A 17,653-nucleotide genomic window follows, 5' to 3' on the forward strand; every position below is an offset into this window, starting at 1 on the left:
AAAAAAAAAAAAAAAAAGAACCCTGTGGTGTCTTGATTCCCAGGTGCCTGCAGGGCTTGAGAGAAATGGAGACAAAGAAGGCCATGGGCAAGAGGCCAAGAGAAGCCCAGCGGGTGCTGACCCTCACCATGGGGATGTGATGGGGCTGGGAGGAGGTGAGGTAGGGCCCTCCCATTTCAGCTTCTTCCCCTCCATCCACCTTCCCATTGCCCTCCCTAGCCGTCTGCACCCCAGCCAGGGCCAACACCATTCTGACTGTTGCTTTGCCTGCCTCCACTTTAGCCCTGGTCTTTGACTCCCTGGTAGAAAAAGCTGAGGCCCAAAGCCTCCGGGCTGACTGCTCTTTTGGCATAAGTCCTCCACACCCTTCCCCCAAGGGAGAGACCACTCCTTTACCTTGAAGCTCCACTTTGTTCTACTCTTGTTCCTCTGCTGAGACCTGGTTAGCCTTCCTGGGGCCTGACTCTCCCATTCTCCAGCACCAGCCCTGACCTGACCTCTCCTCCTCCAAACCTGCATGGGGCCCTGCAACTAAGCACAGCTGTGTCTGGTCTTTGTCCAGACATCAAATGGTCCAGGGAGGAGGTGGCATTGTGGTTATTTTTGGCTAAGAGGCTTTCTGTATCCTGCCCAATCCCAGCCTCATTCCTAATGGGTTATGAGAGTGGAGATGGCTTCTTGTTATTCCCCAACCCCAACAGACAGACAGACAGACACACACACACACACACACACACACACACACACACCCCCATCTTCTTCCTTCCCACTTCTCCTCTCCTTAGGAACTGGAGCCCCCCTCCGCCCCCTCCATCCACCCCCCCACCATGCTCCCTGCTCTACCCAGCCTCCTGGCCTCAGTTCTCCCACCTTTGGTGAGAGTACTCCAAGGAAAACATATAACAATTTAGAGTTTCAGTTCTGTCTCCAATAGCCTGGGTACAGAGGTGGCTTGAGGCTGGGAGGGTGGTGGAGAGGCTGTTCTGTAGAAGCCAGAGTCCTTCTGCTACCCCAGGGCTTCTTGCTGAAGGAGCATTGATTGAGAACACTGGAGCCTGGGGCTCTGGTTCCCACCTATCTGGAGGCCTTTCTAGAAGTGTCCAGGTCTTCTCCTCCTCTTCCTTGCTGGGGTGTTGGGAGCGTGTGCCTTGGAGAGATGGTGGAGGGGTAAGGCAACCCTGTCCTTTATCAGGGTTTGGAAATCTCTTATGAGGTCCTGGCTCAGGGGCGCACTGGGCAGCAAGGCCAGCTTCAGCACCTTCTCCTGGTAGTGAGGCAGAGGGTTCGGGCAGGGCCAGCTCCTGGCGAAATTATTGGGAAACGGGTTTGGCATGAGCTGGAGGCCCTGGGATTCAAACCTCCCACCATCGGATATGTGCTGGTACCTGTTAGGGGAAGGGTGTGAAGAAAACAGAGAGATCAAAGAAGAGATCCAGGCACAGTGGAGAGACGCAGAAGGGGAAGGGTGATGCCACTATCCACAGCTAGTTAGCCACCAGGCGGCAGGGAATCCCTTCTGTCTCTCCGCCTAATCGGATATTGACCTATGCCAAATGGCCTGCATCTTATGTTTGGGATTAGGCTGGTGACATATGTTGCTCAGCTAGTAAGCCTTCCATCCTTTTCACGTACTGTATTTAATATTATGATCCAGATCCCAATCCATATTCTAACTGTCCTTCAAGTCTCACCTTTTCCTCTAATGCAGTGCCAGTGGGAAGATCACAGAACTCAACTCAACTGGGTGACTGCCTCTTCTCAGTAAGCCTGCACTATTGGGTCCAACAGTAGGAAATAGTCTTTATTTATTTATTTATTTTAAACGCAGCTACATAGTAGCAGATTTTCTATGGCTCAACACATTTTGCACCTGGTTCAGCAGATAGTTCTCTGCTGTTCTTGGTTTATGCAGAGGTTCTCAGCCTGGCTGCACCTTAGAATCACCCTGGGAGCTTTTAAACACACCCTACCCAGGCTGCCCCCAAGGTCAGTTAAGTTAGAATCTCCAGAGGGAGGCTCAAACCTCAGCATTTAAAAAAAGAGCCCCTAGGCCGGACATGGTGGCTCACGCCTGTAATCCCAGCACTTTGGGCAGCCAAGGTAGGCAGATCACTTGAGGTCAGGGGTTCGAGACCAGCCTGGCCAACATGGTGAAATCCTGTCTCTACTAAAAATACAAAAATTAGCCAGGCATGGTGGCAGGCACCTGTAGTCCCAGATACTCAGGAGGGTGAGGCAGGAGAATCACTTGAAACTGGGAGGCAGAGGCTGCAATGAGCTGCGATCATGCCACTGTACTCCAGCCTGGGCAAGAGCAAGACTCCGTCTCAAAAAAANAAAAAAAAAAAAAAAAAAAAAAAAAAAAAAAAAAAAAAAAAAAAAAAAAAAAAAAAGGCCCAGGTCATGTTAATAGGCTAGGATTCAGAACTGCTAGGTTTACACGTAAATGTTCTATTTCTCCAACAAGATCATGCTTGTCTCATTCTATGTCTGAAGTCCTCTGGGTCCCTAGTGCTTCAATGTGCTTGCTGACTGATCCAAAGTCATTTTTTGAGAGGGAGTCTCACTCCGTCACCCAGGCTGGAGTGCAGTGGCACAATCTTGGTTCACTGTAACCTCCATGTCCCAGGCTGAAGCAAGTCTCCTGCCTCAGCCTCCCTAGTAGCTGGGATTGCAGGCACCCACCACCACACCTGGCTGAATTTTGTATTTTTAGTAGACATGGGGTTTCACCATGTTAGCCAGCCTGGTCTTGAACTCCTGACCTTGTGATTCACCCACCTCAGCCTCCCAAAGTGCTGGGATTACAAACGTAAGCCACTGTGTCTGGCCTAATTTTTTATATTTTTAGTAGAGACGGGGTTTCACCATGTTGAACAGGCTGATCTCGAACTCCTGACCTCAAGTGATCTGCCCACCTTGGCTTTCCGATGTGCTGAGATTACAGGCATGAACCACCACGCCTGCACACCCAGCCCAGAGTCTTTTTTTTTTTTTTACATAGGACAGAAAAGCAGTAATCCAGGTTTTGACAGTACTTTGTTAGACTTTTTTTTTTTGATGTTTTTTTTTTTTTTTTTTTTGAGACAGAGTCTCGCTTCTTCACCCAGGCTTCAGTGCAATGGTGCAATCTCAGTTCACTGCAACCTCTGCCTCCCGAGGTTCAAGCAACTCTCCTGCCTTAGCCTTCCGAGTAGCTGGGATTACAGGCATGTACCACCACGCCGGGCTAATGTTTTGTATTTTTAGTAGAGATGGGGTTTCACCATGTTGACCAGGCTGATCTCAAACTCCTGACCTCAAATGATCTGCCTGCCTTGACCTCCCAAAGTGCTGGGATTACAGGCGTAAGCCACCATACCCAGCCCACTAAATTTATTTTTAAAATGAAGTAATTGTGCTAAAATGTTAAGACAGCTACAACATCATCAGGCAGGAGTTTTTTTTAGCTCCATTATAATATTATGAGACCGCTGTGGTATATGTGGTCTGTCATTGACCAAAAGGTTATGTGGCCCATGACTTCTTGTTATGTGTCATGCCTTCTCTGTGAACAGCAAAACCTTGTCTGAAACTCATTCCTTCTTTCCTGGCTCCAGGGCCTGGGCCTACAGCAGTAAACAGGTGAGACAAGGACCCTCCTGTCATGGAGATACCATACTAATAATGATACCTCTATTGAGCCCCTTCTCTACAGTAGGCCCTGTGCCATTTGACCCTCTAACCACCCTGCTGTGGGAACTTTTCTTTTTTGAGATAGGGTCTCACCATGTTGCCCAGGCTGGAGTGCGTGGCACAGTGATGGCTCATTGCAGCCTCAACCTCCTGGGCTCAGAGAGTCTTCCCACTTCAGCCTACCACGTAGCTGGGATTACAGGCATATACCACCATGCCTGGCTGATTTTTTTGATATTTTTGTGGAGACGAGGTCTAACAGGGTGCTCCAGGCTGGTCTTGAACTGGCCTCAAGCGTTCCTCCCACTTTGGCCTCCCAAAGTGTTGGGATTATAGGTGTGAGCCACCACGCTTGGCTAGGCAAGATACTTGACCTCTCCATCTCAGATAGACCACCTGTAAAATGGGGTTAATGAGGCCTGGCATGGTGGCTTACGCCTGTAATCCCAGCACTTTGGGAGGCCAAGACGGGTGAATTATCTGAGGTTGGGAGTTCAAGACCAGCCTGGCCAACATGGCAAAACCCTGTCTCTACTAAAAAATACAAAAATTAGCTGGGTGTGGCGGTGGGCGCCTGTAATCCCAGCTACTTGGGAAGCTAAGGCAGGGAGAATGTCTTGAACCCAGAAGGCAGAGGTTGTGGTGAGCTGAGATTGCACTCTAGCCGGGGCAAAAAAGAAAGACTCCACCTCAAAACAAAAACAAACAAACAAAAAAAAAAAGATGGGGTTAATAGTTTCTAGTCACAAGGTCCTGGGGGATTAAATAATACAGTGAAGTGTTCAGAACACCACCTGGCACTGTCTTGCCACTGTGAACTGCTCTGGTGTGCTCTCTTTCTCCCCTTTGTGTGCCCAGGGTCAGTACCTGTCAGCAATCGGCCATCTTCAGGGCAAGGGCAGCAGGGAGAAACCTGGGTCCTCAAGAAGGGGACTGATCTCTCACCAACCTTTGGCCTAATTTTTTTTTTTTTTTTTTTTTTTTTTTTTTGAGACAGGCTCTCTCTCTGTTGCCCAGGCTGGAGTGCAGTGGCACAATCTGAGCTCACTGAAACCTCCCAGGTCCAAGCCATCCTCCTGCCTCAGCCCCACTAGTAGCTGGGATTATAGGCACATGCCACCATGCCCAGCTGATTTTTGTAATTTTAGTAGAGATGGGGTTCTGCCATGCTGGCCAGGCTGGTCTTGAACTCCTGACCTCAGGTGATCCACCCGCCTCGGCCTCCCAAAATGCTGGGATTACAGGCGTGAGCCACCGCGCCCGGCCACTTTTTTTTTTTTAGATTAAAAATCCCCACAACCTCCTGCTGCAACTCCCCAGTACCTTGGCCGTGCCCTCGGGATTGGAATTTGAGACATTCCCTCTTCATTGCCCTCCGGTTTTCCTGTTACTCTTGCAAGCTCAGTGCCCGGGCTGGACACCGTAGGGAAGCACCCGTGAGTTCCCTGGGTGGCCGGGAGGGGGCGCTGCGGGGTTCACAGTGGCTCCTCTCACGTCCTTGACTTGGTTGTGACTTCTCAGCTCTGCCTGGAGGGCCCCAGCCACTGTTTTTAGCTGTCTGCAGGGTTTCCACCCTTTCATCCCAAACCCTGACTTCCCCATGAAGCCTCCCTGAGGCAGGGACACTCCAGCTCACTGCAACCCTTCTCTCCTGAATTTCTGTAATAATGTCTAACTTCTGCTGAGTTCTTCCACCTATTCACTAGCTCAGTTTATCCTCCCACAGTGAGGTCGGTACCTAAGGATCCCCCTTCCTGGACGGAGCTGAGGCTGGAGAACCTGGACACCTCACCACGGGGATGGGGTTGGAACTGTACTCCAAATCTTCGGGCTCCAGCTTTCACTCCAGTTCTTTCCATTACTAACTGACTTCCTTAAAACACTTGCTCTGTCTCACACTCAGGGTCCTTTGCACAAGTATCCTTGTTTTGACTGCTCTCTTTGCAAAGCTCCTTGAGGGCAGGCACTGAATCACACTTCTCTGTATCCCCAGTGCCTAGCAGGTGTCACCTGCCTAGCTGTCCCCCCAGATTTTAGTGAAATGTCATGTCTCCACTCTCTGTCCTTCCCTTGTCTCTACCTTATCCTTCCAGCGACACTCAGAAGAGTTTGGTTTACAGATGGCCAGAGGTGGGAAGGGCAGAGTCACTGGCTAGAAACAGGAGCCCGAGAGAGGGAGGGGTCACCTGGGCAGGGCAGGCTGAGTGGGCTCCCGGAGGAGGCACCGTCTTACTTCTTGAAGCTCGCCGGAGGCCAGATGTTGCCCTGGGCATCTAGTGGAGGAGCCCTTGCCTCACTCCTCAACTTGAGCTTCTCCACCTCCTTCAACTCCTTCACTGTCCTGAAAATCACCTGCTTCTTCCTATTCATGTCCACGAATGTGGAGTAACAGTGGATGAAGGTCAGGAAGCTGTTTTGTCCCATCCAGGAGGGAGGGGGGATGGGATGCTCTGCGGGGGGACGTCTGTGGGCCTTGGAGTTGGTCAGCCAGCGCCAGACATTGCTATCGTAGGGCCTGTCAGGCCGGGTGGGGAAGGTGGCAGGCAGACGGCCCACATCGAGCCACGTGTGAAAGCCCCAGGTGTGCTGGTTGGCACCCTTCCAAGGGTGGACGAGCCGCTGCCGCACCTTGGACTTCATATCTGTGCAGGGCGGCAGCTTCAGCGCCAGCTGGTGGTAGGCTTGCCGCGTGAAGCCAGGGAACTCCCAGGACTCACCAGGGAGAAAGAACTCACGCTGAGCCCACGTCTGGGAGGGCAGGAGGTTCTCACTGGCCTGGACCATCTAGGGAGAGACAAAAGGGAGCCTGGGGAAGGTTGTGTGGGCAGGGGCGCAGAAAGGTGGGCGAGGCACTCTGCTCTCCTTCCCAGGCACAGCCTCCTCCAGCCCAGGATTCTCATCAGGACACAGAAGGCCTGGCGGGGTCTCTCTCCTACCCAGCGGAAGTTACGGCTGCTCCGTATAATTCTAATGTATCATTCTCATGATCACTCAGCTTTTGTTCTCTTGCCATTGACCATATTTTGGCTTTGACATCCCATCCTCTGTGTTCAGCTTTCGCTCTTTGCCTTCACCTCCCTCCTCCATTCTGGCGTCCCCACATTCCCACCCAGGAACTGGTGCTGTTTAGAAGTCACATTCAGGCCGGAGGTAATCATGAAGGGAAATGCCCCTAGCATGCCAAGGGGGCAGCCCACCTTCACCTGCTCCTGGTCTTGGTGACATACCAGAAACCTCCTTCCCCAGAAAATAGGGCCAGGTGTTTTCCCATCCCAGACTCCTCTCAATACTCGTTTCTCTGTCATGGACGCTTTCCTCCCACTCCTCATTAAAATGCTAGTATAGAAAACATCTAGAATGGCAGCTCCTTTCCCTTTCTGCACCCTACCACTGTGAAATAAACAGCAGCAAATGCATATAGACACGTGCTAAATACTTGTACACATCTTATTTAACCCCTACAACTCTATGAGCAAGTATTGCTATTGTGCCCATCTCAAAGATGCAGAAAGCAAGACACAGTGAGGGCAGGTAACTCACGCAGGGTGCTGAGTGCCTGAGTGACAGCTAGGACTTAAACCCTCTGTCTGTGCTTCTGCTTGGCATACCATGCCGTGTGAAATGAAACGGCCTTGGCACAGTGCCTGACTGCAACAAGAAGTATCTCTCTTTTTTTTTTTCATGAATTTCTCCTCAGAAAAGAAGTGTCTCTTTCAAAATACTCCTACGTCCTATTCATCCCCAGGGACATTTCTTTTTCTTTTCTTTTTTTTGAGGTGGAGTTTTGTTCTTGATGCCCAGGCTGGAGTGCAATGGCACAACGTCTGCCTCCCAGGTTCAAGTGATTCTCCTGCCTCAGCCTCCTGAGCAGCTGAGATTGCAGACTCGTGCCACCATGCTCAGCTAATTTTGTATTTTTAGTAGAGACAGGGTTTTACCATGTTGGTCAGGCTGGTCTCAAGCTCTTGACCTCAGGTCATCTGCCCACTTTGACCTCCCAAGGTGCTGGGATTACAGGCGTGAGCCTAGGGACTTTCCTGATTGCAAAAACCCACCTGTTTCTTGGGCTTGGTCCCCTAAGTCATTTCTGTAAGAACATCCCAATGGGTGGGGCTGGGAGATGTGGCACTAGCCAGGCATCTCCTCTCTGTTCTGAGCTCCAGGTTCCCAGTGTCACAGCACAAAATGGGAAAACAGCAGAAAATGTATGGGCCAGGCAGTCTGCGCCCCAGGAGAAAGCCTGGCCCACCACAGGGGACAGCCTGTAGCCCAGTGGGGTACAAAAAGGTAGGCAGCAGAGAGGCCCACCCCTACCTGCAGGAATGGTTCTTCCACATGAAGTGGGTGACTTGGCCCTCTGAGTGATCTTTGCTGGTTACTGGCCATTCTTCTGGGGTTCAGAGCTGGGAGGATGGCCTTAAGGGGAAGCCCTTTCTGGCACCATTGTTTACTCCTAGGGTTGCTATGGTGATGCTGAGTGGTGACACAGAGGAGTCCCTCTCCTGTTGCTGGAGGCTCTTTTGTCCCTTGGGCCCCTGGCTGCCTTTCAGGTGAGACAGGCAGGGGATAGCGCTCTCTTCAAGTTCTGACTGCAAAAGATGGTAACAGGAGCTGCTGCTGGGCAGAAAGGTAGGGCAGGCTGGCTCCCAGCCTCAGCGTGGGGATGGCAGTTGGAATGAAGCACCTGTATCTGGGGCCATCCTGCCCTAATGTTCAGGGGGCCCTACCCCTTGTGAGCTTTTCTCTTATTAAGGAATACCCAAAAGGCCTAAGTTAACCAGCAGGCCCAGAGGTCTCAAGGAACAGGTTGGAGATGACAGGGAAAAGAGGTCAGCTGTGCAGGACTAGCACTGGGGAAAACTAGCAATCTGTGCTGTGAAATGCGTGTGCCTGTGCAAGGGGCAGGAAGGAGGGGATTCCCTCTCAATCCCTTTGTGTGCTCCAAGTACTTCTCTGGGTTAACTTGAGGCCTTGCCTCTTCCCTATCACCACTGTCTCCATCAACACCCTCTTCCTTTTCCAACCTCTCCTTGTTCCTTAGGAGTCAGACACCAACAAACCACAGAGCCCAGCATGTCCACCCTGGCTTTTATTGAGTAGGTAGTTAACAGTAGTGTTCTCAAGTCGGCTCGTACCTGTGAGGTCAGCTGGGGCCTAGGCTGGCTCTTTGCAAAGCTGAGGGGCAAGATAAGGAAGTCAGGCAGGTCAGGGGCCCTTTCAGCCTTCTTAAGCCTCCACCTGAGTTCTTGCCAATGCTAGTCCCCTTGGTATGATTAGGGACGTTGTCAGAGAAACATCTAATGGCACACATCTAGGCACCCACACTCTGCTTCAGTTGCATCCATCCTCCCACCCCAATTTCAACTCTTGACCCAATACAAAAGACCTTTTTAACCAGGATGTCTTCTTGCAGGAAAGCTGACTAGGAAACATGGGGAGGTGGCAGGGAGGGGCAAAAAGGACTCTGGCAAGCAGATCCACTTGTCTGGTGCCTGCAGTAAAGAACCCAAGATCCAGGTGCCTTGGCCTGGAAGAAACCGTGTACTGCAGGTCCTCCCTTCTCTTAGAACTAAAAGCAAGGAAGAGAAGTCAACTGAAACTCCTGGTCATCCTACCCACCTTCTGGCAGTCTCTGGATAATGATATAAGGAAATAAGCTTACATTTATAATTAGAGGATAATTTGGAGAATTTACACTATTTACAAGGGCCACCCTGCAAAGATCAGGGAAGGTGAGAGATTGCTGGGCACAGAATGGGAACAGGCTGGGGAGTTCCTAATCTCTTTTCACCATTGCCTTTGTCGTTCCCACCCTTCAGCTCCTGGGAGGGACAGCAGAGGAATCAGATTCTCTTGGGCAGTATAAGGTCCCAGCAGCGACTAGGGTGTGACTGCTACCTCTGCATAATCAGGCAGCAGGGAGCTAGGAGTAGCAGAACAGTCTCTGCCTGCTGTCCGAACTCAGAGGCGTGGCATACAGTGAGCCTTGGACTGCCCAGCCACAGGAGCGCCCAGGGTGGTGGACAGCTTGAGCACAAGGGAAAGGGCAGGGCTCTACTGTAGCTCAGGAATGAGTTGGGACCAGTTGATGTTGTCAGGGCCCAGTGGGTCCTCCTCCAGGCCAGGGAAGCTGATGTCCAGCAGGATCTTGCTGAGGCTATCATTCATTGTGTCCAGAACCAGGCCTTCTGTTAGAGAACGATTGGCTGCAAGGCCAGAAACCTGTGGCTCCGGGGAGCCTGGCTTGGGGACTTCCATATCTGAGGGAGAAGAGTTGCCAAAGGGGTCGGAGGCAAGGTCTAAGGGTTCTGAACTGAGGAGCCTTTGCGGTGATTCAAAGGTGGGAATGGTTTTCAGTGGGGTGGTGCTGAGATCCATCAGCCCCAGGGGGTCAGGCAAGGGGCCAAATGTACCCTGCGGAGTTTGTACTGGGCTGAAATTCAGCCCCTCTACTCTGGCTGGGGGCATAAGTCTCCAGGATTCAGGGGTTCTGGGGAGGACAGATTTGCTCCGGGTGGAGGAGATGGGCATTGTTTCCTTAATGGGTGTCTTAAAAGGTCCTCCCTCTTCCTGGGGGTAGCTGAGCTGGGAGGCAGGCTCAGAGGAGTCTGCTGGGAATGGGAGCTCTGTGGCCCAGCGGGAAGGACTGGGCCCCTCTGAGAAGAGCAGCTCTGGCTCATCTACACAGGGAGGCATTAGATGCTGTTTCCTTCGAGACCGGCTCATTTCCCTCCTCTCCCTGTGTTTAATCGCAAGCATTTCCGAGACACACTGGGTTGGGGACCTGAGCCCACTGTAGGACTTCTTGGGTCTTGGGGTGGGAGATTGGGACAAATCCTCCCAGGAGGGAGAAGATTCCTCTTTGAAAGATGGGGCTGGGGAGGGCCACTCTTGCAAGGGAGGGCTCTCCACTTTGATGGGTCTCACTAAGTGTGGTATTTCCTCCCCAGGCTGGATTTCTTCCTCCTTGATGGACTGAACTGGAAGCAAAGGAGACAGTCCTTCTCCAAACAGGAGTTTCTCCTCTTTCACTGGTCCTGCAGAAGGAAGAGGAGCTATCCCCTCCTCAGCTAGCAGTACCTGAAAGGGAAACAGAGACAAGGTGAAAGGGAGCTCTTGCTTCAACCTGCAGTCACCAGACAGGACACGCAAAATCACATATTGCTACTGATCCTCTTTGTGTCGTTTTAAAGTCTTAAAATGCTGAAAACCTGGAGAAAAAAAAAAAAAGTGTTAAAAATCTATTAAATATGAAAATGTCATGTATGCTGAAGTTGGTAGTTAAAAGATGAGAGTATATAGTATGTACTGGCATAATTATAATAGCTTTCATCTGAGAGAAAATAAAATTGCATGCCTATCTTACACCGTATACGAAGATTTAACACATGAAAATTAGAACCTTAGGCTGCTCTGATGGTATCGGGAAGGGACGTTATTGTCACTAAAGTTGGTACACAATCCCCCCAACTGCTAAATTTGACTGGCTTAAAAAAAAAGAAAACCTTAAAACCATACAAATCCTGTAAGAGGATCTAGGAGACTACATATACAATCTGAAGGTGGAGTGACCTTCTTAACCAAGACTGGAAACTCCGAAGCTGTAAAAGAGAAGAGAGACATTTGACTACATAAAAATTTAAAATTTTACTCTGGCAAGAGGTACCATAAACAAAGTTAAGAAATAAACAATGCCTGTAATCCCAGTACTTTGGGACACTGAGGTCAGTTTGAGACCAGCCTGAGCAACATAGTGAGATTCCATCTCTACAAAAAAAAAAAAGTTTTTTAATTAACTGCATGTGGTGGCATGCACCTGTAGTCCCAGCTACTTGGGAGGCTGAGGTGGGAGGATCACTTGAGCCCGGGAGGTCAAGGAAGGATGCAGTGAGCCACGTACCACTGCACTCCAGACTGGGCAACATAGCAAGACTCTGTCTCTAAATAAAATTTAAAAAAAGAAAAGAAATAAATAATAGAGGTAGAAAAATATCTTCGGCGTAAAAGAAGGTTATTATTTTAACAACAAAGAGCTCTCACAGTGGTCTGGCAGGGTGGCTCATGCCTGTATTCCCAGCACTTTGGGAGGCTGAGGCAGGCAGATCACCTGAGATCAGGAGTTTAAGACCAGCCTGGCCAACATGGCGAAACCCCGTCTTTACTAAAAATACAAAAAATTAGCTGGGCATGGTGGCCTGCTCCTCTAATCCCAGCTACTTGGGAGGCTGTGGCAGGAGAATTGCTTGAACCTGAGAGGCAGAGGTTGCAGTGAGCCAAGATCAAACCATTGCACTCCAGCCTGGGGGACAAGAATGAAACTCTGTCTCAGAAAGGAAAAAAAGATTAGCAGGGTGTGTTGGCGCACACCTGTAATCCCAGCTACTTGGGAGGCTGAGGCACAAGAACTGCTTGAACCCGGGAGGTGGAGGTTGCAGTGAGTCAAGATCACACCACTGCACTCCAGCCTGGGCGACAGAGCAAGACTCTGTCTCAAAAAAAAAAAAAAAAAAAAAAAAAAAAAAAAAAAAAAAAAAAAAAAAAAAAAAAAAAAAAAAAAAAAAAAAAAAAAAGAGCTCTCACACATTGATAACAAAACCTGAAAAATGGGCAATGTCCATAAATAAGCAATTCATATAGAGGACAATTTCAAGTCACCAAATATATATAATGACAAGGTGCTCAGACTTACTGATAAATAAAGAAAGATAAAATTAAACAAGAGGGTAATGGGTGCACCAAAATCTCAGAGATCACCACTAAAGAACTTAACTCATTAACCAAACACCACCTGTTCCCCAAAAACCTATGGAAATAAAAAATTTTAAAATAAATAAAACATTTAAAAAATTAAACAAGAAGATATAACCTATACTCATTAGATTGGCAAATATTAAACAGACAGATAGTACCAATTTCTGGCAAAGACACAGATCTTATCATATATTGCTGGTTTAAACATGACTTATCACAGCTTTTTTGTAAAGCAATATAGTAATATTTAGTAGAATTTAAAATACATTCTCACCTAGCAATCTCATGTCTGGAACTCTATCCCAGAGAAATGAAAGCACTAGTAAGAGAGATCCTTGCAAACATATTTATTGCAATATCATTCGGCAAAAATTGAGAAACAGAATATGTTTACAAACGTGGAGTGGCTGGAAAATTTATGGTATAACCATATCATGGAATATTATGGACATCAGAAAATAATGAATTAGAACTATGCCAAGTGATGTGGAAGAATTTCCATGAAGTATTGTTGAGTTAAAAAGAGACACGTAGAGAAACACATACAACATGATCACATTTTCAATGTTCTATGTGTTATATGTGTACATATAAAATGGCTATTGCTATATACGTATAACTAAGAGCGTGGATAAAATATGCTCTTAGTTATACATGTATAAAGCATATTAAATTATCAACATGTTATCTCGGAAGTAGAGGTGATGAGGGTAAAGGTAGGGTGCAGAGGGGAGCCAAAAAGGAGAGGGAAAAAGAAAACCACTGCACTAAAACCAAAACAAGTGTACATGCTACAACAACCACATTAATGCATTTATGCTAAATTATGTATGCTTTGTATAATTGTGTAATATATTTATTTATTTATAATTTATAATTAAAGAAAATTTTTCTTTTAGAGACAGGGCCTCATTCTGTTGCCTAAGCTGGAGTGCAGTGGCACGATTATAGCTCATTGCAGCCTCCAACTCCGGAGCTCAACTAATCAATCTCCCAAGTGGCTGGGACAACAGGTACATATAAAAATGCCTGGCTAATTAAAAAAATTTTTTTGTTGTTAGAGACAGGGTCTTGCTTTGCTGCCCAGGCTGGTCTTGAATTCCTGGCCTCAAGCAAGCCTCCTGCCTTGGCCTCCCAAAATGCTAAGATTACAGGTGTGAGCCACTGTGCATGGCCTAAAATATTTTATAAAAAAAAAATTTTCCTGACTAATCTGGAAAAAAAAAAAATTAAAAAAATAAATAAATAAAAGCAAACCCAAGTGGCTCTAAACTCTAGAGTCTTCGTGAGTCTTCCATCTACCTGAAGGGGAATGGGGAAGCCCTTCAGTTTGGTTTGGTTCCATCTCCCTGAAGGGGACTGGGGAAGCCCTTACTCACAAAACTCTTGAACAGCCTTAGGTGCAGATTTGATAGCTGATCCAAGTTTGCTCTGAACTTACCCTTCTCGCCTTTCCCTCAAGCTAGACCAGTGACACTCAAGCAGGGGTGATTCTTTCCCCACCAGGGGACATTTGGCAATGTCTGGAAGCATTTAATTGTCACACCTGGTGGGTGCTACTGGCATCTAGTGGGGAAACCAAGGGATGCTGCTCAACACCCTTTAATGCACAGGACAGTCCCCTCCATGCCCAACAAAGAATTCTGTGGCTGTAAACATTAATAGGACTTACTTGAGAAACCCTGAGCTAGTCTGACCCAGTCACTCTACTACTGGCAGGTACAAACTCCATTTCCTGCCTCCATGGCACATTGCCCATTAGCATGCTCTCTCCACACCTGTTTGCTTACCCAAATCTACGTTTTTTTCCTCCCTTTTTCGAGACAGGGTCTCACTCTGTTGCCCAGGCTGGAGTGCAGTGGTGTAAACAGGGCACACTGCAGCCTCAACCTCCTGGGCTCAAGTGATCCTTCTGCCTCAGCCTTCTGAGTAGCTGGGACTACAGGCATGTAATACCACCCTGGCTAATTTTTTTTGCATTTATAGCAGAGACTAGGGTCTCGCTATGTTACCCAGGCTGGTCTCGAACTCCTGCCCTCAAGCAATATTGCCGCCTCAGCCTCCCAAAGTGTCGGGATCACAAGTGTGAGCCACAGCATCCAGCCTCAAATCCACTTCTTTCTAAGGCTACCTCCCTAGCCCATCTACCACAATCACCCTTGTCTGAATTCTTACCAACTCATCAGGTACTTATGGGCCTTCTGACACCACTTATGTTGTAATCCAAATACCGTTTAGCTTTTCTAATGATATTACATTTCCCTATGTTTTTATGCCTTGTCTACCCAACTAGATTTATAAGCTCTTGAGAAACACTTATCAGAGTGCTTTGCAAACTGGAGGTCCAACATTTTTCATTGGCCAGAATCTCTCTTTAGAGTAAAACAGAAGACACCCACCTTGGGGGCAATGCGGACTCGCTTGCTATGGCGGGCGAGCTCTGAGCTCATGAGGGAAGCTGCCAGCGGCAATGGCACCTTCACCGAGGGCTGCAACACCAGCGACTGGTTCACCGGGAACTGGATAGGTACCAGGTACGAGCTGACCCGTGGTAGTAGTGGCTTCATCTTCCGCCCTAGGAGGAAACAGGAGAGATCAGGAGCAGGGGGGAATGGAGTCCACCCCTTCTCAGCCCCAGGAGCTTTGCTCTGCTTCTCTGGGCTCAGATCCCTTTGAGGTGGGAACAGAATCCTGGAGTCTGGTTCCCTAAAGATGCCCCCAGAACAAGGACCAGGCCTGAGACCCGCTCTCCCATACTAACGTGTGCCCAGGGGGAGTTCAGTTTTGATGGTCACGTTCCGGCGGAGCTCTGGATTGTGTCGTTTCTGCTGCTGCTTGTGGCAGATGGGGAGAGAAAAAAAACCTGTGTTAATAAGGTAAGGAGCGGGCGGCGAAACCCCACCGGCTGCTCTGGTGGCGTATGCTTGAGTTAACCGACAGCCCAGAGAGAGGAGGCCAACCTGAGGGGATGGTCGCAGGTGAGCAGTCTCCAAAGCTGTGGTTAGTGGGTAGCCTAAGACACATGATGGCAGAGTGGAACTACTGCCTCACCCACATGTCCTCAATACCCTTGGAGGATGTCAGAGCAGGTAGCTATACACGTGGCAAAGAAAAGCCAGGCACCAAAGTGAGCAAACGAACTGCCACCCGTGGGGCTGGGGCCACACGCATGTGGCTGCTGCAGCACGTTCCCCTGCTGTGCCCCGCTCTGCTCAATGCGCCCTTGTGATGCCCGTGGGAGAGGAAGGCAGTGTGCCCGAGCCTCAGAGTTTTCTGCTTCTAGGGCTGGCAGTCACATGGCTATAGACTCCCTTCCCCGTGTCACATCTTGTCTCCATCCACTAAAGCCATGCTGAGCAGTGAAAGGAAAACAAGGCCAAGCCCGGAGCCAGAGGGAAAGAACCTTACTGATTCCAAGTGCTCGGGCAATTGTGGAGATCCTGGATCCAGTGGCTGGTGGCGGCCAGGCATTGTGGGAGAGAAATGAGATGAAGTTACCACCAATATGGGTATCTGACCAGAGTGGGAAAAACACCTATTCCTGACTGATGACAAAAGACACCCCGGACAACTGTCCCTCCCAGGAGAATGATTACAGCTACCAGCAGCCTTGTGGGCACTCTGAAATACCAAAATAGCTTCTTTCTGAAAAGATGTTCTGGTAGCTCAGCTTCTGATCTCCAGCCTAAGGAAGGGCTTTTTTAGAGCAAGCTTTCCCAGACTTTCTTGTAAGAATCACCTGAGATGCTTGCTAAAAATACAAATTTCTGGGCCCATCCCAGGAGCACTCAATCAAGAGCCGCAAGAGAGGGGTGTGGGAAGCTGTGTTTTAACAATGTCCCAGGCAATTCTCATTCACAGGGAAGTTAGGAAAACACTGTCCTTGGAAGCCCTCTCTGTTGGATCAGGACAGCCCTCCCCTCTCTTTGCTCTGGTTTGGCACAAAGATGTGTCATTTGGTATTTGTCAACTAAATTCAGCAGGTTTTGTGCAAGTCACTACTTGGCTGGCTGGCTTCTAACTCTCCCCTGATCAAATGAAAGCATCACTAGGAGAACTTGTTTCCTTTTAAGATGGCGATGACGACCTCCAACTTAGGCCCTATTTAGAGGAAAGCAGGGCCCTCACCTTAAACACCTGGTCTAATGTCAAGTAGCGGTTGGCACTGGGGTGAATGGTCCAGAAGGAGACCTTGCCATTGGCGGATGTCTCCCGGACGAACATGTCATGCAGGGAAAGGTTGTGGCGGATGGAGTTCTGGAAGAAGAGCAAGACAACTGGTTATCAGCTACTTTAGCCTACTTTAGATTCAGACACATCACCCTTCACAGGGGGAAACCAGCCTCAGGCCCCTCCCACTGTGCTCAGCATAGGCTTCGTCTGGTGTCTTTGCAGCCCTGCCTCTTGGCAACTCTCCCGACACTCCACACTACAGAGCAATCACCCTCAGCCCATAAACCCACCTATTCTATGGAATAAAGACTGACGACAACCTCACATTTGGTAAAGAAAAGACCTGGATAGCTGTCAGAAGCCAGAAAAGCAGAGTGAGACCTGGCAAATATGGCAAAACCCCCTCTCTACCAAACATATAATTAGCTGGGCTTGGTGATGCACCCATGTAATCCTAGCTACTCGGGAGGCTGAGGCAGGAGAATCACTTGAACCTGGGAGGCAGAGGTTGCAGTGAGCTGAGATCATGCCACTGCACTCCAGCCTGGGTGACAGAGTGAGGCCCTGTCTCAAACAAAGCAAAAAAAGAAACTAGGAAATTAAGGCTGGGTGTGGTCACAGTGCATTGGGAGGCCAAGGCAGGAGCAGTACTTGAGACTAGGAGTTCAGGGCAACCTGGGCAACTGCCTCTCAAAAAAAAAAAAAAAAAAATTAGCCAACTGTGGTGCTGCGCTTGTTATCCCAGCTACTTTGGAGGCTGAGGAGGGAAGAGCTTGAGCCCAGGAGGCTGAGGCTGCAGTGAGAATGAGCCAAAAGGCAACAGAGTGATACCCTGTCTCAAAAAAAATCCAAAAAACTAGGAAAGTAAGCTGATGTAAGGGAGTGAAGTTAAGAGTTCTATCATGAGGGGCCAGGTGTGGTGGCTCATGCCTGTAATCCCAGCACTTTGGGAGGCGAGGTGGGCGATTCATTTGAGGTTGGGAGTTTGAGACCAGCCTGACCAACATGGTGAAAACCCATCTCTACTAAAAATACAAAAAAATTAGCCGGGCAT

At 49.0% G+C, this 17,653-nt stretch overlaps 2 protein-coding genes across 3 annotated transcripts in view; both read right to left on the minus strand.

Moving 5' to 3' along the window:
- Positions 1-913: 913 nt before the first annotated feature.
- Positions 914-8,064, minus strand: TEX52 (testis expressed 52). Of its 2 annotated transcripts, none has more exons than XM_037744820.1 (3): positions 7,990-8,064; positions 5,909-6,459; positions 914-1,385 (listed from the first exon to the last, which is right to left on the minus strand). In XM_037744820.1, exons 1-3 carry the CDS (start codon positions 8,059-8,061, stop codon positions 1,091-1,093), a joined length of 918 nt encoding a protein of 305 aa, XP_037600748.1. In that variant the 5' UTR covers positions 8,062-8,064; the 3' UTR covers positions 914-1,090. The 2 variants fall into 2 exon arrangements, with proteins under 2 accessions (XP_037600748.1, XP_037600749.1); XM_037744821.1 differs by having other exon boundaries at positions 5,862-6,459.
- A 682-nt stretch (positions 8,065-8,746) lies between these two features.
- FOXM1 (forkhead box M1) overlaps positions 8,747-17,653 on the minus strand; it is a 19,085-nt gene continuing 10,178 nt past the window's right edge. Inside the window, exons 4-8 of the mRNA XM_037744860.1 lie at positions 16,555-16,683; positions 15,835-15,879; positions 15,188-15,257; positions 14,826-15,001; positions 8,747-10,755 (exon numbers count right to left, since the gene is read on the minus strand). Of these exons, the coding sequence (XP_037600788.1) occupies positions 9,730-10,755; positions 14,826-15,001; positions 15,188-15,257; positions 15,835-15,879; positions 16,555-16,683 (1,446 nt within the window). The 3' untranslated portion in view covers positions 8,747-9,729. The remainder of the gene's footprint in view (positions 10,756-14,825; positions 15,002-15,187; positions 15,258-15,834; positions 15,880-16,554; positions 16,684-17,653) is intronic.

The sequence above is a fragment of the Cebus imitator genome, unplaced genomic scaffold, assembly GCF_001604975.1.
Source record: "Cebus imitator isolate Cc_AM_T3 unplaced genomic scaffold, Cebus_imitator-1.0 Scaffold187, whole genome shotgun sequence".
Classification (NCBI taxonomy): domain Eukaryota; kingdom Metazoa; phylum Chordata; class Mammalia; order Primates; family Cebidae; genus Cebus; species Cebus imitator.